We start from the raw sequence: 26169 nt of genomic DNA on the forward strand, positions 1-26169 counted from the left end.
AAGCTGCAATATCAGAGTAATAAAAGCTGAAATATCAAGTGCACAAGGTATAAACGAATATGTGCATAACAATAAAACAATTCCATTTCCTTGTATAAATTATTATTTAAAAACTATTGGATACTTGGTTTTATTTTATAAATTTCACCTCTTTTATACTGTAAACTATTTTAGGGCAACTCAGTAGTATGCTACTATTAATCCTGCTCTCTCTAAACAGGAAATTTTCAAAATTTTTGGTAACTATTTTCCCTGACATTATTTTGTCTTAAAATTGTTTTCTCTGCATGTAGAATTCGAGTTTGGCATTTATTGTCATTCAGCACTTTAAGATTCTTTTCCACTGTCTTGTGGCTTCCATTATTTGGATTAGGAAAAATTTGTATTCTTCCCTTGGTTATCCAGTTGCAGAGCACTCTACTCCACAATGAGCTCTTGCTACCATAATTGTTTAGTTTTAGTGTGGATATCGTGGTATGCAAGAACATCTCATTGTGGTTTTAATTTGTGTTGCCCTAGTGGTGAGCAATTTTCATGTGCTTTTTAATTAGTTAATTAATTAGTTAATTAATTAAATTTTTGGTAATTTTTTTTACATCCACATATCTTCTTTAATGCAATATCTCTTAACATCTTTTGTCCATTTCTAACTAAATCGTGTGCTTTTCCACCGTTGAGTTTTGAGAACTCTTTATGTATTCTCCTAGTTCTTTTCAGGTATGTAGTTTGTACTTATTTTGTCCTAGTCTATAGCTTGTCTTTACATCTACTCAAATGAGCCTTTCATAGGACAAAAGTTTTTAATTTTGAGGCGGTCCAATTTATAAGTTTTTATTTTATAGATTATGTCTTTGGGTATGAAATCTAAGAATTTTTTTCCTACCTTGAGGTTCTGAACATTTTTTTTACTGTTTTCTTTTAATGTTTTTTGCTTGTGTCTATGATTCATTTTGAGCTAATGTTTGTTTCAAGTCTGAGGTTTAGGTTCAAGTTAATTTCTTTGCCTCTGGATGTCCAATTGTTCTAATGCCATTTGTTGAAAATACTATCCTTTTCCTATTGAATTGCTTCAGCGCCTTTGTAAAAATCAATGGCATACTTGTGTGGGTCTATTTCTTGGTTTTCTATTCTGTTCCATTGATCTATGAGCCTAACTCTTCACCACTATCACACTGTCCAGATTACTATGCCTACATAATAAACTTTATATCAGGTATAGTAATTCTTTCCATATTATTTTTCTTTGTCAAAATTGTTTTTAGCAAGCTAAAGTTCATTCCATATTAATTTTAAAATAAATATGTTTGTTTGCCGCTAAACCTTGCTGGGTTTTGGTAGGAGGTGCATTGAATCTATGCATCAATTCAGGGAGAATCAACATCTCCAATTCATGTAAAGATACGTCTGTCAATTTATTTAGTTCTTCTTTTATTTATTTTATCATTTTGTAATTGTTGGCACATGGATCCTATACATGTTTAGTTAGGTATTGTTATGGGTTGGATGTGAGGTGTCCCCCCAAAAGTCCTGTGTCAATGCAGAAATAGAGATAAAATGATTAGATTATCAGAGCTGTAAACTAATCTATTTTAAAGGGCTACTGTGTCAGGTGGTAACTCTGGGTCAGTGAGGTGTGTCTGGTGGACTTGGGTCATTGGGGGAATGCCCTGGAAGGGTTCATCTTCCCTGAGTCCCCTTCACCTCACATTCTTTCTGCTTCCATCTGTAATGAGCTGGGCAGCTATCTTCCACCATGATGTTCTGCCTCACCTTCAACCCAAACTGATGGAGTCAGGCCTGAACCCCTGAAACTATGAGCTCAAAATAAACTTTTCCTTCTCTAAGTTGGACTTTTGGGGTATTATGATCACAGAGATGAAAAATTAACACAAATGTGTAGCTAAGTCTTTCATTTCCTTTGAAATGGTTATAAATGATAGGTTTTTTTCAATTTTGGCTTCCACATGTTCACTACTAGTATATACGAATGTTATTGATTTTTATTTAATATCTTATATCCTCAATTTTTTCTGAGTTCATTTTTAATAGTTGTAAGGGTATTTCTGTATATTCCTTGGAATGTCCCACATTGATAATAATGACACCTGCAAATAGTATTAGTTTTATTTCTTCCTTTCCTATCTGTATATCACTTTTTCCTTGCCTATTATTGGCAAAAATTCTAATACTATGCTGACTCAGAGTGGTGAGAAAGAAATATATTTACTTTATTCTTGATCATAAGTGGAAAGACTTCAGTTTTCTACTTCTAAGTGGAATGCTCTTAGAGGTGTATAGGTTTTTGTAGATGCCTTTATTAAGTTGAGAAATTTCCCTTCTATTCCTAGTTTGCTGAGTTTATCATAATTGTGTGCTGGATTCTGTCAAATCTTTTTCCAACATCAATTGACATGATTACATCATTTTGCTTAATCACTTTTTAAGGTTCAAAGTTGGAAAGAATGGTTCCCATTAAATTACCTGGGACTAAAATGATGCATATATGAGATATTTTTAGTGCTGTCTGAATAATGCAAAATCAATTTAGAAGGTAATGATAAAATCCTCCATTTCCTAAGTTCTCTATATAGATTTTCCTCAACTTGCAATGGGCCGTGTTCCAATAAACGTATTGTAAGTGGAACATATTGTAGGTTGAAAATACATTTAATTTATCCAACTTACTGAACGTCAGAGCTCAGCAAGACAGTACACTGTGGAGTGTTAGCTGTTCACCCTCATAGACAAGTAGCTGAGAGGACTGCATCTTATGTCACTAGCCCAAGAAAACACAAGAATTCAAAATTCTACAGTACCAAAGTCCAGTTTTTACTGAACATGTATAATTTTTACACTAATTTTAAGTTAAAACCAATAATAAGTTGAACGATTGTAAGCTGGGGACCTGTACTTTATATTGCTCTTTTTCTGTTGACTATATCTACTAATTAGTTGTTTAAGTTACCTTCCATTTAGCAAGTTGCTTTTCTTTTAATATTTTATTGATATTCTTCCCAAATATTACCGGAATAGATATACATTCCAAGCTACATTAGACTGGACCTCAAATTAGGCTATCTAAACTGCAATATTCTATTGAGTGAAGTTACTAAACATGAAACCAAGAAACGACTCATGTTACAAAGACCACTAAGATTTTTTTTCTTGCATGATATAAATATTATACTGGAAATACTGTACGTGCTTGAGGGTAAGAAGTAATAGAATAAATTGTGTCCTTTAAGAGAAAAAGAAATCAGGTTCAGCTGAATGCTAGTTGATTTTTAAAATGAATTTACTGCTTTGGAGCTGTTGTTTATCACAGCTTTGAGAGTTGCAGTAAGGTTTATTCGCAACAAGGATTATGAAGATCTAGCCCTGCTTCCCTGTGGTTGAAATGAAGCTCTCTTGCTGTGCTGCCACTTCCCTCAGGCCCTAGCCTTAAGTGCTTTTCTATTATGCTTCTGTGCTTTGCTGCTGCCTACTTAGACTATGACCCAGAGTCATAGATGTTGCTGGAAAACAGGAAAGTGCCTGAAATGAGGCTGATGTTTACCTGCAAGTCCAGCGAGCCATCAGCCACCTAAGTAGTAGTTGTCCAGGGACTGATAGAGATGCTCTCCAAAAGACCTCAATAAAATGTCAGCCGCATGCAGAGTCAGCCACAAAAATGTCAGCTCCTCAAACAGGTACCTACTTAAAAATGTATCTTCCTCCCCTAAAGCCTCCAAGGTGTTTTCTCTTAGATATAACTGTTTCTTTCTTTATCAAATTGATCTTGGTTTGCACTTCACTCTGAGTTTTAATTATTGGAGGGAAATCATTTAGGATTCGGTTACTGATTTTTAATTAAGTAGATCTGGACCCAGTTCTCACTGCTTCTCATGGGTTTATATTTCCAGTAGTTGTGTAGCCAAAACATTTTTTTTTCTCTAAATAAATAGCTCTTTTGAGTGACATGTTTGCTCTTTTGGGAAGAAGAACAGAGTGAGATTTTGTGTGGGCACAGGGTGTGTCGTTGTCAGAGGGGCTCTGACACAACCTGGCTGGTGAAACAGGTGCTGGGGGACGAACACGGTCCCCGTGGTAGAAAGATGTGCAATGATGGGGAAAGGATGGATTTAGGATGCTGAGCACATCAAGGTTAAGATGCATTATACCAGCGAAAGAGGTGATTTCAAAATATCAACAAGGAGTGCTTGCCTAGCATGCACAAGGTCCTGGGTTCAGTCCCCAATACCAAAAAGAAAAGAAGGAGGAGAAGGAGTTTAAAAAGAAAGAAAGAAAGAAAAAGACAAAATAGCCGTACAGCAAACGTGTGTGTGTGTGTGTGTGTGTGTGTGTGTGTGTGTGTGTGTTTTATGATAGGACTCCTTTTCATAGCGTTCTCCCCATATTATCCTGCTGTCATTGAAATACAGAAATAGTAATGTGGCAGCAGCACTTTGGGGTGAAGTAACCTTCTTTTGTTATATTGATCTTTATGTTTCCCCACAGACATGTGCCCTTGCATTTCCATTTTGCCAAAGGAGGAGCAGACACCTGGAGCAGCTGCACTGTTCAGACACTACAGTAGGGAAGTCAGTGCCTGCATTTCCAGCACTACACGAACATTAATTCACTTACAGAATACTGTTTTCACTTTGGTTATTTGACTCTTTTGGCCAGGAGTTTCTGATGCTGTTGCTAGTTCTCTATCTTTATTCTGTGTGTATAATTTATGAATTAAGCAATGTGCTACATTTTAATTTGATAACTCAGACAAGCCATTTGTCCGTGTATTGGTTGGCTCTGACCATCCAAAAGCCATTGGCTTATAATGAAAACATTTATTTTTATTTATTTTTTGCGGTGCTGGGGATTGAACCCAGGGCCTTGTGCTTACAAGGCAAGCACTCTACCAACTGAGCTATCTCCCCAGCCTGAAAGCATTTATTTTTATCTCGTAGGGGTCTGCAGACTAGCTTGCTTGCCTCTGTTCCTGTCTGTCAGTTGGCCATACTTGGTCGTCATATTCAGACAGGGTTCAGGTCTGCTTCACATGAGTCCACTTTCACTTTGGACCAGCAGTTACCAGGGTCTGATCTCTTAGTGGATCACAGGAGCACAAAATGCCTTGCTCAAAACAAACAAACAAACCAATAAGCACATTTAAGGCCTCTGCTTCCCTCATGACCACTAACACTCATTGTCTAAAGTGAGTCATATGTCAAAGCCTGGTGTGGAGAGGTCTGAAAAATGAACTCTGTTCATTCAGGAACACTGCAAACAGAAAGACTAAAAGATGGAGGCACTGAAGAATTAGAAAGAGGCCAATTTACTATTCAGTACATGGCAGTGTGTGCCAACAAATTAAGGATTCTTGTAATGGGATTCTGTGGAATGAGGGTGTGTCTGCCTTATGGCACTGTTTTAATTACGACTGTATAATCATTGCATAATGGCTTTTACTGTGACCAAGTATGATTATATACTACTACCCTTATTAACTTTTTGGCATCAACTAATAAACAAGTAGTAATAAAATCTATAGCTGGAACTACTAGAGAACAACATTTAGTTTTGAAGTTGATATGTTAATAGAATAGTGCATATAGATCTCTAACTCTTCATTGTCCCTTGTCACCTCTAGCTCACACTGCGCAGTGTCCTCTTAACTGGTCTCATCTCCTCCAGTTCCTTTCCCTTCCATGTAAAATACTGCGAACAGACTAATTTTTAGCTCAAACTTGATTAGAAAGTGTATTCTGTTCCTAACACTCTTCTGATAAACATTCCAAATGGATCTCCATTATCCACAGAATAAAATCTGAAGTTCAAATTCCAAATTCTGTGATGAAGCCTTTGAGACCCTCTATGGAATAACTGATGCACATGTCTTAATCCTCATCCTTGTTTTTATCCTTCATGTTTCTTATTGCTTTTTCAGACAGAATCATGCCTTCCTATGCATAAAATATAAATTCAAGTCTATTTAACCTTTGGTCATATCCTTTCAGCCTGGAATTGCCTATCTCAATCCTGTTCCTACCTGGTCTTATTCTATTTATCCTGCAGATCAAATGTTACCTCCTCCTTGGAATATTCTAGATCCCCATAGCCTGAAATAACCTCTCCCCTCTTGCAAAACTACAAGTCTTGGCCTGCTTCTTTAAGAACATAGATCACTCTCGAAATCATATCATTATTATTTATCTTGGTTGTCAATTCTAATGGACTACCATTTATCTTTTTCTACTTCAATCCTAAACATACTTACTTGAATATTAAAATAATATTTAATAAATAAATTAATTCATCATTTCATTATATCCTAAGTAATTTTTCTGCTCGCATGCCAATAAGCTTGAATGGTTTTCTTAAGTAGCAGTTTCTGATGGAGTAAAAGCTGTTCGAACACCAGTTCTTTCAGTAGTTCACAGACATGATTTATATGAGCAGAATCATTAGCAATACATAGTGCTGCAACATTTATTACTTAGTTTCAGAATAATTTTCTCTCTAAATACTGAATGTGGATGTCAGTGATTGGATCTTTTAACTTCAGAAAATGGGTGACTATGCAAATACTCTATAGTTTTAACTGACTTAGAAGCTATGGAGAGGACAACCTAACCTACTAAAGAAAGCACCTATAGTGAAAGCAACTCCACACATTTTCCATCCTTTGGATATGTGATCAGGATGGAGGAGGGTTGCCATTGTTTACATTTCCCACCAAGATCCAAGTACAACATCTTAGTGCACCCTAATGTTGAAAGCAATCCCTCAACTTTACCAGATGAATAATTGGAATGAAATAGAGATAGAAGGCCAATGACAGTGGAATTTAACTTTGGAAATGGTAATGACCTTTATTTGTGTAGAATACTAGCTTTATGAATGTTCCTCTGAGCACCAATTTAATCCCTGTTTCTACTGTGACTGTTTTGAGTTTGATTCATTGTGTTAGTACCATTTTCATCACTGTGACTAAGATACCTGCACAAGAACAACTTAGAGGAGGAAAAGTTTAATTTGGGTTCATGGTTTCAGAGGTTTAGTCCATGGTCAACTGACTCCATTGCTCTAGGCCTGAAGCAAAATGAAGCATTATGACCAAAGAGCATGGCAGAGGAAAGCTGCTCACCTATGGTAGCCAGGAAGCAGAGAAAGAAAGAAAGAGGGTGTGTGTGTGTGTGGGGGGGGGCAGCCTGGGAAATAAGATACAATCCCCAAGGACATACCCCAGTGACCCACCTCCTCCAACCATGCCCCACCCACCTACAGTTACCACTGAGCGCAGTAGTCCTTTCAAATCAGTATCAAATGAATTAATCCACTGATTAGGTTATGGCTCACATAAACTAATTCTTTCATTTCCTAAATTAACACAGGAGCTTTTCTTTGTAGTGGGGAGTGGAGACACCTCATTTTCAAACCTTAACATTCTTACCCATTGTTTCTTTTGAAATTGTCATTAAGTTTTACTTCTCTTTATGCTTTTCTTACATCATTTCTCAGGCTCTTCCTTAGGTTGTGGAATGGACAAAGCTAAATCCAATATTCTAAAGATGTTGTTCTGTATATTTCTATTGCAGGTGGTGTAGACATCTTTAGAGTATTCTTTATCTCTCGTATTTTTATTGTTACAGATTTTTTATTTCAAAGTAGAAAATATTTTCCCCAGCGAAGTTCTTCTTCTTGAGCTTTCTCTTTGCCCCTGATTTGGGAAAAGAAAAAAAAAAAAATCAAATAGAGAGTGTGGTTTAATATAACCTAGACTGTAGTGTTAAATGCCTCTCAGCCTCTTTCTGTCAGACTTTTTGAATAAAAAATGTGTTGGGACCCAATTATCTTGGGGAGTTGGGTAAATCTTCATAAATTCAGTTTTGTGTCTTGCAGTGTTCATAAAAGCGGAACATAAAAGTAAAATATGCTCACATTTTCCACCAGTTTCATTGTGCAAAATACTTGATTTTGTAGAAAATTGGATTTTTCAAGGTTGGGAAATGCTTCAATAAATCACACAAACAGTTCCAAAAATGTACATAGAACCAAATGTGGTTACTCAGTTTTCTAAGCAACCATGTCTGAGTGATAAGGAGGTGACTCAGGGCCTGTGGTGGGAGTGGAGAGGGAAAAAAGTAGAGAAGGAACCAGGCAAGTGGAAAGACACCTCCCCGGTCCTGCAGAAGCTCCAGGAACCGTCTGATAATGTTCATCATAGAAGTGTGACAGAAAATGGACCTATGCTCCTTTTAATACCTTCCACCATGCATGGAGATACGTCCCTGTAATCCCAGCTTCTCTGGAGGCCGAGGCAGGAAGATTGCAACTTCCAAGCCAGCTTGGGCGATTTAGTGAGACCCCGTCTTAAAAGAATAAGAAAATATGTTTATGAGAAGCTGGGGGTGTGGCTAGGTAGTAGAAAGCCCCTGGGTTCAATCGCCAGCACCACAAAAATAAAAAAAGGACAAAACTAAACAAAATCTTTACGTAAAATTCATCATCTCTTCTGCTTGGTCTGCATGGTGACGTCTTTGTTTTCACAGGGCCGCAACACGGATGTGGTGGTTATCTGACAATTTCCAATAGTACCTTTGTCTCTCCTGATTTTGATTCAAATGGATTATATGACAAAGGCTTAAACTGCATATGGCTCATAATAGCACCTGTAAACAAACTAGTTCAACTCACCTTCAGTACGTTTGCTCTGGAGGCAATGGCTACTTCCCAACGATGCCTTTATGATTATGTAAAGGTAAGGCTACGATATTAGGGCGGTGTGAAGTAATCCCAGGCTTTAATATAATATGTTCCAATTGAAGCCATATAAGAAGTCTTGGATATGGTGAGTACTACTGCTTTTTGCAATGATTTATTCTTCAATGATGCAATATATAATATTACAGAGGCTATATCCTCATATCAAGTTAATCTTTAATATGGATGGCTCAAAAATTCTGTGTGGCTTTTACAATTGCTTTGTGACTCAGTTCCCTCTTCATCAATGTTGTATCAAACGATGCTTTATGGGAAGATTCGTTGTATGGAAAAAGATATTCAAAAGCCTTTGGCAAATTCTAAAATAAATGACAATGTCTGCAATGCAAGTAATCATCCCTTAATTTGTCTATTTCTTAGGTTTTTAGACTTACTTCTCATTACTTTTATGTAGAAAAACATATCTTAGTTTTCAAGTTGCATTTAAAGTAAACCAAGAAATAAGTCACTTCAAGTTAAATTGAAATTTTCCCTGAAGTCATAACACTTCAGATTAAATAAATGGTTCTGTAGTTAATTGAACAGTTTAAATTGGATAATTAAAAGAAGCCACACCAAATCTACATCTACAGTCACATAAAGGCAACAATTTTATTTGCAAAATTCTGGAAAGGAAAAATATTATCACTATCAACAACTTCTGCACCAAGACAAGAAAACTAGACAAATCCTAATTTAATTAGCTAAGCAAGACTTAAGTGAGTATTTTAGGGTTCCTCTAGTTAGCCATTCCTTTTTTAAAAAGTTGAAATCTGTGTGCTAAAAGGTCATGATTCATGGAATGTCATAAGATTTGGCTCATGGAAACCTAATCAGACAGTTAGAGATGTTGTCAATTTACAACCGGCTCACTCACATAAATGGGTGAGCAAATCTTTATAGTCTAAATTATTGACCTGCATGTTTTTTTCTTTGCCCCAACTCATTCCTTACATGTAGGCTCAATCTTTTCAGTACTTGGGTTACTGGTTTAACACAAGTCAGGAAAATAGCTTTGTAGTAATCAGAATGTTACCCAATTGTATATTATTAACTTTATTGTAAATACTGGTGAAGAGAGGTCAATAAATAGTTTTATATTCCTTTTTTAAAAAAGTAAACCAAACTTCTTTGTTAATTTTTAAATGACTCTCTAGTTTTAAATTATTGTAAGTATCAGGCTATATTAATTCAGATAAGTAGTATCAGTCAATATATATACTCTCAAGGGGAAATCAACCTCAATGGCAAGACTTCTTTCCATGGTGAGCTTAATTCTGTTTGGAAAATTAAGGGATGATATATGCAAATCCACCATGATCAGTTAGTTCAGGGTAATAACCATTCAAGTATAAATTAATACAGTAGATGCAGGTTTGAAACAATGTGCAAATTTACAAGAAAGGGAAGGGGCTGGGGGCATAGCTCAGTGATAGAGCTCTTGCACAGAATGTGTAAGGTCCTAGTTTCAAGCACTACAAAAAAAAAAAAAAAAAAAAAAAAAAACTTCATAGAGGAGGAAAAACTTACCGGAGTCAAGAGAGAATTCTAGGCAAGATGAACATCCAAAAAAAAAAAAAAAAAAAAAAAAGAAATATATATATATATATATATAGAGAGAGAGAGAGAGAGAGAGAGAGAGATGCATGGGGAGAGAGTATAAGTTAGAATGTGCATTTTATTTAAAGGCATTTTATTTAGAGAATGAAAAGGTTGGCTTTATTGGAGCAGAATATTGCTACAGTAACAAGAAATAAGATTGCTTAAAGTAGAGAAAACAGATTACAAAGGTTCTTGGAAGTCAAACTAATAAATTTAAATTCTGTGCAGCTGAAAATAAGAAGAGGCTGAAAGTTTCCCACTGAGTCAGCAATTTGCTGAGAGCAGTTTTTAAGGAAGAGTAACCTGGAATTAGCATTCAGGGTGGATTGGAAGGAGAGGGGGATTTGGAAGCTCCTGGGATAGAGAGAGGTCCCTCTAAGGTGAGAAGGGTGCGGAATCAGGTACAGCAGGACAAGTGCAAGAAAAATTTGTAAGTTCCAGGATTGTCTTAAATTTTAAAGAAACCCTTTTTAAAAGAAAGGGAAGGAAAAGTCATAGATGAAATACAAACTCGAGCACTTAATTATACAGGCTTATATTTTTACTATGATAAGCACCATGACTAGGACACCAGAAAAATAAAATGCAAGTACTCTTAGGAAGGGATTGGTGGTTTTGGTGATGGCAAGACAGACAAGTGCGATTGAAGAGGGTAGAAAATGGGACTGAGCTCCTGTAAGGAGACAGCTCTGTGAGTAGAGACAGCAACCAAGCATGCCTTAAATCAAAAGAAACGATGGTTTCTTAGACAGTGTGAAACTGCTCTCAGCTTCCAGGAGGTACCCATTTAGAGGTGGCAGGAAAAGAAGTAAATGAACTACAAAAGCAGTATGGAAACCAGGAATGGTGTAATGTCACTGGGGTCAAGGGGAAGATTCTTTTCCAAGGATGGTGGTCCATACTATTGAATTGCAAATTAGAGGCCAAGAAAGGTTTGAAGAACAAACTCATTCCATTCCATGGACAATTGTTTTAATAAAATATTGGAACAGAGGCCAGATTGAAGGAAGTTCATGGCACAGTGGAGATAACAGGAATGTCAACTCAGGGTGAAATCTCCTGTCCTAAAATGAGACCAAAAAGACCCAAACAACCTGAAACCAATATTTAAGACTTCAAGAATTCCCTTTGTTTTACTTAAAGGTAATGAGTTTTAGAGACTGACAGTATGGTGACTCAAACCCAATTTTGCTACCAGATTTCTTCATCTCCCTGATTCCTTATCACTTCATTCATTAAGAACAACATAATAGTATTTGCCTTGCACAACTGTTTTGAGCATAAAAATAATTCATATCAGAGTGTTCAGCACTGTACTTGACATAATTCATTGACAAATTGACTTCTCTTTTTATCCCTTTGAGTAATTCCAGATAAGATGGAGGATGTGGAATTTCCTTTTCTTAAAATATTAAAAATAATCGATTCACATATAAACTATAAATTTCATTTCATCTTGGATGTCTTGAGTGTGGTCCTGCTGGGAGGGGAGCTGGTTAAATTTGCTCTCAAGACTTTCTATCCATGTGATTTGATAATGTCATATAACAGCTTATAATTGTCAGAATTTCCTCCCTCAAGTCATGTAGGACAGAAACAGCAACATCAAAACCAGTAAGTTGTTTTCTTACTTCATAATAAAATTTATTTTATCCCCCAAAGATACTGTGTTCAGATATACTCTTGCTTTCCTGCTTGAGACAGCAATTTCCCTCAATTTGCAGCTTTTCCCACTTCTGGTAACTGGCAGACTGAAAAACAGCTTTTGGAATGTAAAATTGACAGGTGTCTATTAAAGAGATCTTCTGTGATAAGTGGGATATTTGATGCATTTTAGATCATTTCCGAGATACTATAATAAAGTCACTTTTTAGAAAAGCTAGCTTAGTTCAACTCTATAGGTAGATAGACAAGCAGTCATGCCAATTCCACTATTCATTCATAATTCTATAACTGTTGTTTAAAGAGTAAGATACCCGTGGTACATAGTGAAATGTGTATTTCACTGAGCAATTGCTACTAAAATTGACATCACATTCATTTCATGAGGTCATTTGGCAGCCATTGCCCCTGGCCCTGGAGATGTGCAGAATTTAAGACTTAATGTGAGGAGGGAAAGCTCCAAGGAGCTGTCAGTCAAGTGGAGGAGACTGACATGTGAGCAGATATATTATTCTGCAACGTGACAAAAATGCTGAATATGAACGATGTAGAAATGTAGAGCAGTAGAGGATCTGGCCTGCTTCACTTGAGGGTTCAGGAAAAGCTTCCTCCATGGGCTCAGCAGAGTTTCGTGAAAATAAGTGGAAGCTTAAACCCATTTGTTACCCTCCACAAAATTGGGGGGAATATCACAAAACTGTGACTCCTGCAGGAGGCTGGCTACCAAAATTAAGGAGAAAAAGAGGGACTGTAAGCTACATAGTCTCATGCCAGTTTCTTGTCCCCAAATCCCTTCTGAGTTCAGATATCCCTTTGGTGCAGAGTGGTGACGTGGCAGGGAGGGTCAGGAATGTGATCCTAATTGACTGCTATGGAAAGGAAACATGGAACCAGCAGAAAAGAGGTGGCTGCTCCTAAAGTCCCCCAGCATGTCCTCAACCTGATCAGTGGCTCTGTTCATCAACAGTATTTTATAAGGCTTCCTTTCCCATCTGAGATGAAAGTTGTCTACACCAACTGTGCTGTGGGGTTCAGCCGTGGGGCTTCTGAACACTAACTGCCAGTTATAGTTCCAAATTATTGTTACAAATGCCAGTTATAAACCCAGGAAACACCACACTTGTGCAAAATACTCTCGAGGGCCTGGTATTGATCTCACTGGGAGCCTCTGTCTCAACTCCGGCTTAACCATTTGGTCTGTGGTCAGCCACTGGAGGAGGTCTTTAAGGAGAGGATCAGCCATCCATACAGGCGTCAGATTCATTACCACTCATTCACTCAGTTACTCATTAGTAAAGGTCAATTTCAGCCTATTTCATTCCAGATATTGTTCCAAGAACTGGAAAAGAGCATTAAGGTGAAAATATGTATGTTTACTGCTATCTTAAAGGATCTCAAATGTCCCCTAAAGGCCCATGTGTCAAAGGCTTGATGACCAGTGTGTGGCACTATTAGCCGGTGGTGGAATCCTTGGGAGGTAGGGCCAGTGGAAGGAAGTAGGTCGTTGGGGGCGTGCCCCTGAGGCTGAGTTTAGGACGCCAGCCCCATCTCCATTTCCCTACCACCATGAGGTGAGCCTTTGCCTTGAGTTCCTGCCATGATGTTCAACGTTGCCATAGACCCAAAGCAACAAGGCCAAGCAACCTTGGACTAAAACCTCTGAAACCAAGAGCCAGAATAAACCTTTCCTCCTTTTAAGTTCATTATCTCAGAGATATTGTCACAGGGACAAAAAACTAACACATACTATGAAAACACCTGTACTGGGGCTGGCTCTAATCATTGCTTCTTTGTGTGGCTCTTCCTGAGCTCACTAAGACTAGCATAGTTCCGACCCAGAAGGTTCCACCCCAGAGTTCAGCCCCACACCTGAAAAAATTACCCTATATTCTCTTTCCCATGACAGGTTTATCCCCACAGCCTGTTGTCAAGCAGAGCCTGTGAGCAGTTCTGCAGTCAGATAAAACATTCCATGAAGATACTCTAAGATGCAACTTAGAAATACTACAAATAAGAATATAAGAGTCCTCCTGTTATTAAATATCCTGGGATCTAGTAAATGATGAAATCCTAAGGAAATTAATGTCTGGAGTTATTGTTAATTTTGAAAAGAATTAATTTCCAGTTTCAAAGTCTGTTGCTCTTGTGTATTTAAAGTTTTCAGAAATTAGAAGCCAAAAATTTCCTTCCCCTTTCTTCAACTGCACAAATTGATGGCCAGGTAAACTGTAGGACCTTATAGTAGCTGTCCTCAGAGACTGTCCTCCACTGAATTATTTGCTCAATTCCTTCCAGGTATTAAGTAGAGTCTAATACTGTCAAAGAGTTTAAAAGTTGAGAAAACACAAAGTTTTTCTCAGCACTTACCCACGTCTACAAGATATAATTCAAGCTCCAGGTCTAAAGCAGTTAGGCCAGCAAAGGTGGGTTCCCAGAAGACAGTGCAGAGCTGCACGTGATCACCCAGGTCCTGAAGGCATCATCTGGGTCCTACTCCACAGGTGACTTCCCTCCCCAGCCTTGCACAGTGTATCCTACAGCACACTGTGGAGCCACCCTGCAGAAGTCCATAGTGGAGACAGGTTATCTTCGGAGGGTGGGAGACAAGATGCAGAAAATCTCAGCTTTGACTGCACAGAAGTCCAGGTGCCCATGTCCATTATACAGAGACCAACAGCTGTCTATTTCAGTTCAATTAGGGGAAGCCTTATTGTGGCAGAGAGTGAACAAATGCAATGGCAGCATAGAGCTAGGCTCGTGCATAATCCCCTTCCATCCAGCCCTGGCTTGTCCCTCCTACTTTCCTTCACATTTACAGTTATCTATCTAAAACCCAGTCAGATCTCAAAACTCTTATAGGGTGAGTTCTAAACTCCTTGGCACAAAAGGCATAGCACTCCATGGCCTAGTCCAGCACACTTCCCCATTTCTCCTGTTCTCTCGCCCGAGCTTCCAGGCCCAACAAACACACGTGCCATGCATCCCATACATCCATGTCTTCAGCTTCCTGTTCCACCTGGCTAGGAGGTCCTTTCTCTCCTGTAGATCTGGAAGGTCTCTACTTACTGTTAAGTGCCGACCTAAGTGTCTGTGTGAAGTCTTTCCTGACCCCAGCATCCCCAACACACTTCCATTCTTTCATCCATGTTTCCTTATATGATTTATACATACTCCCCTTGTGTGTGTGTGTGTGTGTGTGTGTGTGTGTGTGTGTGTGTGCATGCGTGCACACACATGTGCACACATGTTTGTGTGGAGAGAGAGAGAGAGAGAGATACTTAATTTATGGACTTTTTCTCTCTCTGGTCCATGAGCACCTTAAAGGTATAAACTGCTTTATAGCTTTAAAGTCTGGTACACAGAAGAAAAATGCTTGCTAATAGGATTGTGATCATGAAGACAGTAATGATCATAATGAAACCTTATGGGTAAAAGCAACTTACTTCAAACTTGGCAAATGTACTCTTCTGCAAAATGAGGGGGGTTAGATTATAAAACTCTTGAGTCTCTTATAGCTCTAAAATTAGCTGAAATGTTTAAGTAGGAGAGACAGTGCCATCTAGTGGAAAACTTACTTTACTTTTTGTTTTGGAGTGACTAATCATCTCTATTTTACATAATCCTAGCATTATAAAATAATGTCAGTAGTGGTGGCTGTTCTGAAGTTCTATTAGGATTTCAATATTTGGAGCTACACAAACACAAATACTCATTTTAGAAATACAGCAAAGACTATTCAGATGGGAAGAAATTGCCTATCAAGGTGTTTGCAAGAAATCCAATCCCTCAGGTGTTTGCAGAAGGTTCTGGTAGATGGGATGGTTCCAAAGACATCACAGTGAATAATCCAAAGTTCCCCTACCTATGGGACTCAGATTTTTTTTCTTGAGAAACCAGATAAAGCAAATATGTAAGAAACAAGATACGTTTTGATTATAAGAAACAATGCAGGATGATGTTGGGGAAGGACAATACTGGGTAGGGTTGGTCACTCTGAGGTGGTGACATTTAAGTTGAGCAAAGGATCAAGAGTTGAAGAAAGAGATGCCAGCAATAGCAGAGGCTGTGGGCAGGGTCCTCCTAGGATGAAGTACTTGCAGGAAGCAGTGATCTTCTGAGAGGAGGTGTCAGATTGGGTGGGATCTGCAGACCATGGTAAAGAGCAAGGATTCTACACTAGGCACCATGAGACTCCACTGGAGCCTTTTAGGGAAAACAGGAGCACCATCTGATTTAAGTTTACAAACACTCAGGCAGCTTGGTAGAGGGCACTGCAGGTGCTCTGTGGAATTAGATCCACTAGAAAGATGTCACAAAGACAAAGGTGAAGGGTCGTGGTGATGGCCATGGGGAATGGGGTGCTCTGAGTTACATTTTAAAGGTGAAATGAAATGGATGTGGGAGTAGTGATGGCAGAGACAGACAGAAGGAAAGAGAGGAAGGACAGAGAATCAAGTATGACTGGAGTTTGGAATTTGAGCCATTCATTGAGATAAAGAAGATTTGGGAAGAAGAGTTTGGAGGGGGTGATGCTAATGGTTTGAATGTGTCCCCCAAGTTCTGTGTTAAAACTTAATACTCCGATTCATTATTGTTGGTATTTGGCGACAGGCCTTTGGGAGGTAGGTAGAGTCTGATGAGGTCATCAATGTGGGACCCCAGGATGGGACTAAGGGCTTTATAAGAAGAGAGGGAGTAGAGCTAGAGGCTCCCACTCTCTCACCTGGTCACCGTGCAGCAGCAAGACCCTCACAGATGCAGCCCCTCCATCCTGGACCTCCCAGCCTTCAGACCGTGAGAAATAAATGACCCAGTCTACCACTGACTCAATCCCATAACACAAAACAGACTAAAGCAGGTGGGTAGTGAGAGAGAGACATCAAAGCACTTCTTCACTTACTAGGTTTTTGTGGAGTGCCTTTTATGTGGCAGACATGCTTGAAGTCTGGGCACATAGCAGTGAACAGGACAGAGATCTGTGCTTCCATGGAACTCGCGTTCCCTTTAGACGGGAAGATAAATAAACAAATGAGTTAAGTACGTAGTATGTAGAAGGTAATACTGGCTCTGAAGAAAGATCCAGCAGGAAAGGAGACAGGGAATGTTCGGAGAGTTTACAAAGAGAAAACCTTCTCAGGTCTGTGACATTTGAGTAAAGATTTGGAGGAATGTCGGAGAACAAGCTATGTGGACACAGGGGAAGAGGAAACCAGGCAAAAAGAACAGCAAACACAACAGCCACAAAGCAGGGCTGTGCCTGGGTTGGTGAACAAAACAGAGGCAGTAAGAAATGAGAGCTGTCAGGGTGGGAGGAGAGCAGATTCCGGGTCCTGTTAGGCCTGGTCATGGCCTTGGCTTTGTATTGAGAGAATGGGAGGCAAGCAGGCAGCTCTTCAGCACAGTAGTGACCTAGTTTGACTTCACTTTAACAGTAGCCTCTGGCTGACATTTTGAGAATAGAAGAAAGAGGAGGGAGAGCAGAAGGAAGGAACCCCATAAAGAGGCTTCAGCAATGGTCCAGGCAAGACTCACAGTGACCTGGACCAGAGTGGTGGCCCCAGCAGAAGTAAAGGAAGCCATGGGAAAAAAAAATACTTCCAATAAAAAAAAAAAAAAAAAAGGAAGCCATGGGTTTGATTACTCTAATGACACATTATTTAATAAATTGTACATGACTTTCCCAAAGAGAAGCCAAATGTTAAGCATTGCACCAGGTTTTTTCTGAAAATCATTATAATATCATTGATTCCATCACGAGTCTGCTCCTGAATAAAGACGAGCTGTAAGACCACCAATGTAAAGGTCCTTAGTCGTGACCTATGGTGACTTTGTATCCAATTTAGTGTAAAATGTGCAGCTTCCCTGTGAATAACGGAGAACTGAGGAACTTCTTTCTTTCCAGCTCTATGACGGAGAGAGTGAAAACACCAAACTGGCTGGAACGTTCTGTGGTTCTACCATACCTGCTCCTTTTATCTCTTCCAGTAACTTCCTCACGGTTCAATTTGTCAGTGACCTAACTCTAGAAAGAGAAGGATTTAATGCTACATATACCTTTGTGGACAGTGAGTAAACTGAGATTTTTTTTTTTTAAATATAGGTTATGAAATACATGTTTATTTGTATACTAAAAATAATGCATTCTTCTTATGTCTAAACTCAAAGTTAAGCAATAAACTTAATGTTAATTACTCTCTTCATTGATTACTAAACTCATGTCATTTCCTCTGTCTTTAATTTATGGTGCAATTTTGGTGATTGTTTGTCAAAACTATATATTTTAAATCCTTAGTAGAAAAATGTCATGTCTCTCCTGTGGGCCAGCAGGGTAGGGAAGGCAGAATTTTTAAAGACTGTATGTGTGAGGAGACATGAGTGAAATATCCTACATTGTTTCTTTCTTCCCTCTTCAGTGCCTTGTGGTGGAACATACAGTGCAACTTGGACCCCACAAAATACTTCGTCACCCTATTTATCAAACCAGAATGTTCCATTTTCCACCTGCACTTGGGTCATTGAAGCCCCTCCCCACCAGCAGGTGAAGATAACTGTGTGGGCACTTCAGCTACACTCACAAGACTGTGCACAGAATTACTTAGAGCTTCAGGACTCACCAGAGGTAATGATTATGGGATGAATGACAGTCACATCTAGCTCCCTTGTCACTAGTATTTGCAAAACACTCAAAGTGATGAAGGTGTGATTCAATAAATCCTCAAAATTACTTCTGGAATGGTGTTTTTCAGCCATACCCAAAGCCTTCTCAGTTGGCACACTTGGACTTGGTCCTGTAAATTAGGAACTTTCAAACATTCAGATGCCTAAGAATCATCTGGGCATCTTATTAAAAAGGCATACTGCCCAGGGCCCACCTCTGAGATGGATTCCTCCACATAGCACCCATTAATCTAAATTTTTGATGAACATCTCTAGTGTCCTGGTACCAACACTGGAACTCCATGAGCCGCTCTTGGAGAAACCCTTCTAGTTGGTGGGCTTTGTATATAGGATGAATCCAAGGAATCCACCCAGTACACAGGAAAATCCACCAACAAGCTATTTCATGCCATGCCAGTGACACTGTGTTCATGGTAATATGAGACATAATAAAAAGAAAAAAAATCTTTTGGTTAGAAAAGGAAGGAAAAAAGAAGAAAAAAGAAAAGCTGAGTCTTACTTTCCCATGAGCAAGGTGTGGTGGAGGCAGGGTCATGTGAACAGATTAGAGTATCACCATTATATAGCAAAGTAGTTGAAATAATGAGAGTAATGAAATTACCTAGGGGAATTGGTAACACAAGGGCTCAAGAACCGAGAGTGAATGTCAGGGAGAATATCTGGGAATATCTGGGTTGTCTCCACAGTTTGGGAGTGACTAACCTGTTCCTTCCAAGGGGATTGTTAATGCTGGCAGTAGCAGAATCCCATCTGTCACCTTCAGAAATTTCACAGTCCTCCTTATTATAAATATTGGGGTTCCCTAGTTCTTACACTTCCCTGTCTTGGTGGGGAGTCAGTTTATCTGACTCCAATGTGGAGAGGTCCAAGATCTGAGTAGACACCAGTTTTACTGATTTTGTGCAAGTCTTAGACACTGAGATTAGTGCTGTGCTCCCGTGGTGACCAAGACCCTGGCTCATCATCATTCCATTGCTGGCAGTGTCTGGACCAAATTCCTACTCCCCAGTGGGAACCTCACCAGAAGGACTTGTAACCAAGTGGGATAAGGTCCCTTGGGTATAAAAAGCTCTTTCAATCTCCCATTGCTTTATGAAGCAGAGACAATGGGGAACAGAGAAGACCCCTCAATTAGACACAAAAATGGCATGGACAGGGCACAAGGCAACACAGGAACTTGACAGCAGCTGGACCTGCCTCCAATAAGACCCAGTACTAACTGAATAATGTCCTTCAACTGAATGAATAAGGAAAGGACAGGGGGTTGCATCTTGGGTAGGTAGAGAAGAGGATTTTTAAAAATGGCGATGGGCTGGGAGAAATTGGAACTCTAAGCTCTCTAAGATTAGAAAGAGAAGCCCTAATCAGAAGATCGTCAAAGAGTTCTATGGTGGCGCATTAGAGAGGATGTTAGGTGTGCTGCTGGCCTTGGGGTAGGCAGCTACAGAGAGTGGACATGAACCTCACTGGTTAAAAAGTTCAATGTGGGGATGTTTAATGAACTGTCTGCAAAATCACTCAAACCTCTACAAGTTCAGAAAGGAACTGGGATGCAGAAAAGTACTTGTGATAAGATACCACAAATCTTTAATAAATGAAGGGAAGTAACCAGGAGGAAAGTAAATAAAAATGATGAAAAGGGTCTGAGAGTCTCTTTGACCACATGTAGAGACTTCAAAAGAGGATCAGAAGCTGCCGTGAGGAACATGAAGAAATGCTCCCCCACCCCTCCCCGCCATTTTTACTCAATGAATTGTGGACAGTGGAAAAAGAATGGCCTCCCCCAGTAGGTTGCTGGAAAGCCAGGTTTCACTTAAGACCACAAAGTGGAAAGGCGAGGGATGTAGACAGGGGGTGGTTAACAATGCAGTTGAAGTTCAGAGGGTTCAGCAGGCAGTTAGGAAAGGACCAGTAGTAGTGGGCAGTGGGATAGGGGTGGGCATAGAAGCACAGATCAGTAATAGGAGCCTGCAGCTGGGGTGGAACATGCGCCTTCAGTAGGTGCCCAAGAACAGCAGGCATTAGACAGATACTTGTCACTGAGAGGCTGCCAGCGTCCTGACTTTGGTCCAAGTTGGTTTTGCGTAGGAATGAAGCATTCAACTGCACTTACGCAGTGCTTTTAAGAGGGGACAAGGGTCCCCCAAGTGTTATAAAAGGGAACAGGGACCACATGATAGGCACTGGCTGCCTTGGGGGAGACAAAGTAATGCCAAAGGCTCTGCTTAGGTTTGCTGTGAGGAGCAAGGGCTAGATTAGGGGAAGGGTCTCAGTTAGTCTAATGAGCCCAGGACTGTGGGAAAGGCTCAAGTAGGAGACCTGCAGTGAGCTCAAACACCGGGTGTTGCTCAGAACAAGGACACAGGCCTCAGCTGCAATGTAACCTGGGAAGGGAACAGTCTTGATTTCTGCAGGGAGATGTCTGTTCATAGTTTCAACAGACCCGTGGCGCCTGTCTCCCACTCCTCCTGAAAGTTGGGCATTTGTCAAGACAAGGCTAATGGTAAGTCTTGCTACAGAGTGCTTCAGAGACTAGAGCTAGCTGCTGTGGCTGAATACATAAACCATGCTTTTACAGTAGAGTTTCTGGAACAGCTGTCCTCTCCTGAAACTGAATCTAACATGATGTGGTTTCCATTCATTTCAGAGTGATGAAAGGTTCCAGTTCTGTGGCAGAAACATTTCAGCCCTGCCTGAGTTTTATTCCTCCACAAGCACTGCTGTTGTGATTTTCAAATCTGAAGTTTTAAACAGCAGCTCCAGAGTGAGTTTCACCTATCAGATTGCAGGTGAGCCCTGGAACTTCATCCTTCCTCAAGAAATATGGCCATGGGTACAGTGACTGCTAGAACTGACTCCTGAGAGTAGGTTGGGGCTTAAGGTAACCCATGCCCACCTGAGGTAAGACTCTGAACTAGAATCCAGGCCCAAGTTAGCAAATCACTAAAGCTGGTTCCTGGTGAGGTAAGGTGAATATAACACCAACTGAAATATAGTGCAGTTAATTTAAAAATAGACCAGTTATTTTATTAATTATCTACCAATAGCATAGAGGAGTCACCACAGTCTTACAAAAGCTTTATCAAGATGAAATTCCCATGTCATACAATTCACCTATTTCAAGCTTGTAGTCTAGCTGGATGTGGTGGGGCACACCTGTAATCCCAATGGTTCAAGAGGCTGAGGCAGGAGGATTGTGAGTTCAAAGCCAGTGCTAAGTGATTCAGTGAGATCCTGTTTCTAAATAAAATACAAAATAGGGCTGGGATGTGGCTCAGTAGTTGAGTGCCCCTGAGTTCAATCCCTGGTACCCCCCCAAAAATAAAGTTTAAAGTCCAGTGAGTTTTAATACGTTCACACAGTTGAACATCTCTCTATCTTAGGAAACAATTTTGTAAAAGCCTCGAAAGGGTTATTCAGTTACTATCAATGAGAAGTTTATTTTCAGAGACCACTTTATTTAATGTTATTTTGAGCCTGATTAAAAGCTGCCTTCAAGTCAAACAAATAAAATGCCTTGTGTAGTTTTTACTAAAAAGTGGTAAAGAAAATGAATTGCCATTCTATCAGAACAAATCACTCACCAAAGGATTTAAAGGGAAATTCTCATGCAAACCTCAGCCTGGGAGGTAGAGCCTTTGAATCTTCAAAAGGGTCCAAGTGACAGCCACCAATACCTCACTGTGATCAGAGAAGTTCAAAGGATGTTGGGATGTCCTTCAAAGAAACTGCTCATATTTTATTCCCCGCATGGGGGTGTTTGTGTTAAGGAACCCCTACTAGATCTATGGGATGTGGTTCATGTCACTTCTTAAGTCTCAATTATCTCAAAGGTAAATGAAGAGGCAGGACTAGTTTTCCCTAAAGTGTGTTCAGATTTAATGGTCCTTTAAAATTATTCCTGCCACGTTGAAAGAACACTAAGTATCTGGGAGCACACATTAACCAAGAATTTCTTTTTCTCTAAGACTGCAACAGACAATACAGCAGTACATTTGGCAATCTGAAGAGTCCTGGGTGGCCGGATAATTATAATGATAACCTGGATTGCACCATTACTCTCACAGCCCCGCAGAATCACACCATTTCTCTCTTTTTTCATTCGTTTGACATCGAGGACTCAAGTGACTGTGCACATGATTTCTTGGAGGTACCATGCATTTGGGTGTCATTTGAACGAATTATTTAAGGAGACGATGGATCACTTAGAATTTTTCACTTTTTTTCTATGGCTGCTAATCCTTATAATCTCCTTGTTCATTTCATTAATTATTTATATATCTTTCATTCCATAAACATTTACTGAGCACCTTCTGTTCCTGGCACTGGAACTACAACAGGGAGCAAAACATGTTTGGGACCCTCCAGAGGCTCATGATCTGAAGGGAAGCACAGATGGTGTTTTAAGACAAAAGACCTGACAAGGACAACATAGAGGAGGGAAAGTTCATTTGGGGCTCATAGTTTCAGAAGTTTCAGTCCATAGATGGCTGACTCCAAAGCTCTGGATCCAAGATAACGCAGAACATCATGATGGAAGGGTATGGAGGAGGAATGCAGTTCAGGACATGGCAATCAGGAAACAGAGAGCTCTGTTCACCAGGGAGAAAATATAAGCCCCAAGGCCAGGCATGGCGGCGCACACCTGTAATCCCAGCAGCTCCAGAAGCTGAGGCAGGAAGATCACAAATTCAAAGTCAGCCTCAGCAAAAAGTAAGGTGCTAAGCAACTCAGTGAGAATCTGTCTCTACATAAAATACAAAAATAGTGTTGTAGATGTGGCTCACTGGTGGAGTGTCCCTGAGTTCAATCCGTGGTACCTCATCCCCAATATATATATAAACCTCAAGGCACCCCCAGTGACCTACCTTCTCCAGCCACACCTAACTGCCTCCAGTTACCACCCAGTCAATTCATATTAGTGGATTAATACACTGATTTGGTTAAGGCTCTCATAACCCAATCATTTCACCTCTAAACTTTCTTGCAGTGTCTCACACATTAGCTTCTGGGGGACACTACATATTTAAACCATAACAGATGCGGAGAACCAATTACAATATCATGAAAAGACTGAGTTGATTCCGGGTAGGGCGCCTAACTCTGGAGACAGAGTAGGTCTCTTTAGGGAGGTTACATGTGAATTCTTACCTGAAGAAGAATTCAGGAAGAATTCAGGTAATTCTTGGAGGCAGAGGAGGACACTGGCTTCAGAAGTGTGTTTTGTATGAAGATAAATTTGGAATGAATCACACTGAATAGTTTCCTAATTTCCCTGATGACTACAGTATGTTTGGGGCATCTGCACTATTCCTTGAATTCTATAGCTGCAGATGTGCTGTTCCTTTCTCTTTAGAAAATCCACAGAGAGATTTTCTAAATGAGCTGGGCACCTCCGTTCTGCCAACTTTGAACCTAAACCTCAGCTGAGGCTCTCTAACACAGCCTTGTTAACACAAGAGGTTTCAGAAAGACTTGAAAATACCTATTTGCCCTCCCCTACACCTGATATGGATTTTTATTTTTATTTACTTTCCCATTGCCTTATTTTTGGACTGGGGGTTGAACCCAGGGGTGCTTTACCACTGAGCTACATCCCCAGCCTATTTTTTTTTATTTTTTATATTTTATTTTGAGACAAGGTCTTTCTAAGTTGCTTAGGGCCTTGCCAAGTTGCTGAGGCTGGTCTTGAACCTGTGACACTCCTGCTGTGTGTCACCACATCCAGCTCTTCCCACTGCCTCTTTAATCAGGACTTAAATATAATTATTTTTATTCTAGTCATTCCTATGTATGGGGTGGAGTGGGATAATTTGATCCATGTGTATAAGGTGTATTGATCAGATCAGAGTAGTTACGATTTCCATACTTGAAATGGCCCCCAAATTATTTGACCTTTACAGGATACACAGGTTAAAGAGGACATGCAATTTCTCTCGTGGTCGCTTTCTTTTTTGCTGTCTTCCCTTTTCAGCTATTTCTTGGTAGCTGTGGCCTTTTCCTCTTACCAAAGGCTGTTTCTGCTTCTTCCAACCAGCAGCCTGCTCCCCATCCTCGCCTCCACCTCCGTTCTCAGCTGGCTTGGCCTCTGGTGCTCTTGCTGATTGCTCTCCCCAGTCTGCAATTCCTGGCTTGGTACAGAGTTGGTGTCCCAGCTGACTCCTGACATGGAGTTCTACTACCCTGCCATCTGGAATTAATTCAAATGCTCTGCTAATCAGTATCCTTAACCCATCGTACAATAAATTTCCAGGAGAGGTTCATGACTTTCTCATGGGGAATACTTGCTGTGACCAGAAATAGGGAAAAGGCAGATGTTAACAGGGAGGAAACAAGGCGAGAAATACAGTCTGTTGTGCCAGTCAGGATATTAAGCTCAGGCTTTACACCTTAGTCACCAGGGAAATCCAAATATTTAGATGAAGGATAAAGTGGAAACCAGGGGAGGAGTGGGATTTGAAGAAAGGCTTCGATACTGCTGTTAGGTCAGAGTCACAGTGCATCTCTTCTTCCTTCTCCTCAAGTCTGAGTGGACTGTTACTGAAGAGGTAGCCTTTGCCATTTGCCTGCTGGATGCTGGGAAGTAAAGACTTGCTTTGCAAGGTTGGAGGGTGAGACCTGTACACCCAGCTTGCCCTTTTTTTGTTCCATAGAATAGATCTGAAATTTACTGTTCAACAAGCAAAGAGAGGAAACTATCACACCAGCCTGTAACATGTAGCCGAGTCTGGTTTTTGGAGGGAAGATTGTGGGCATGGCTTCTTGGCAACCCCACCAGAAGCCTTCGCATTCCACTCGCACTGACCACAGCGGGAACAACGGGAAGCTCTTTCTGAGGACCCGATGTGTCACTGCCGGCAGAGACCAGTCTCTAGAATGTGTTCAGTGTCCTCGCCCCTCCTTTCAGTGTCCTCTAAGGCCCCAGAGATGCCTTCTACTCTTAGTCATCTCATTCCTCTGTGAAGAGAAAAGTCACTATGACAAGTTTTTAGCATTTTCAGTGGGAATTAATGTCTCACTCTTCCTCCCAGAGCAACAGCATTTTAAAAGAGGGAAAGAGACCCAAAGTCAAGAATTTAGTAGAGGAAGGTCAGGCCCTCCAGCATTCTTAAATATGGCAGCTGTCCAAGCCAAGGCCACCTCCTTTAAACATTTGGCAGAGTCATCCAACAACAAGCTCTGGACCTTTTCCTTTCCCATTGGCTATTTACATAGGCAGGAGCAGGGTCAAATCAACACAGCCTAGCAAGACCAGCACTGGGCCTCAGGAGCAACTCCAAAGAAAACCAACAGTTAATCAGATTTTAAAGTAAACAGAATGGACGAACTTTTCAGATTTTGAATGCCTAGATCAGTGAACTCAGACTTTATCCATATTGATCTGGTTTTACCTATACATTGCCTGTATGACTCACTCCAAAGACTCCCCAAGTGCTCTTATGAGTGGGGCTGGTTGGGAATGCTCAGTAGGAACCCAGCTGG

The 26169-nt window shown here is 40.2% G+C and overlaps 1 protein-coding gene across 1 annotated transcript in view; it reads left to right on the forward strand.

Moving 5' to 3' along the window:
* CUBN (cubilin) overlaps positions 1-26169 on the forward strand; it is a 286894-nt gene that overhangs the window by 254507 nt on the left and 6218 nt on the right. The window contains exons 60-64 of the mRNA XM_079108165.1: positions 8535-8743; positions 17912-18074; positions 18423-18628; positions 21335-21476; positions 22656-22837. Coding sequence (XP_078964291.1) covers positions 8535-8743; positions 17912-18074; positions 18423-18628; positions 21335-21476; positions 22656-22837 — 902 coding nt within the window. The remainder of the gene's footprint in view (positions 1-8534; positions 8744-17911; positions 18075-18422; positions 18629-21334; positions 21477-22655; positions 22838-26169) is intronic.

This window comes from Sciurus vulgaris, assembly GCF_902686455.1.
Source record: "Sciurus vulgaris genome assembly, chromosome: 12".
Taxonomy (NCBI): domain Eukaryota; kingdom Metazoa; phylum Chordata; class Mammalia; order Rodentia; family Sciuridae; genus Sciurus; species Sciurus vulgaris.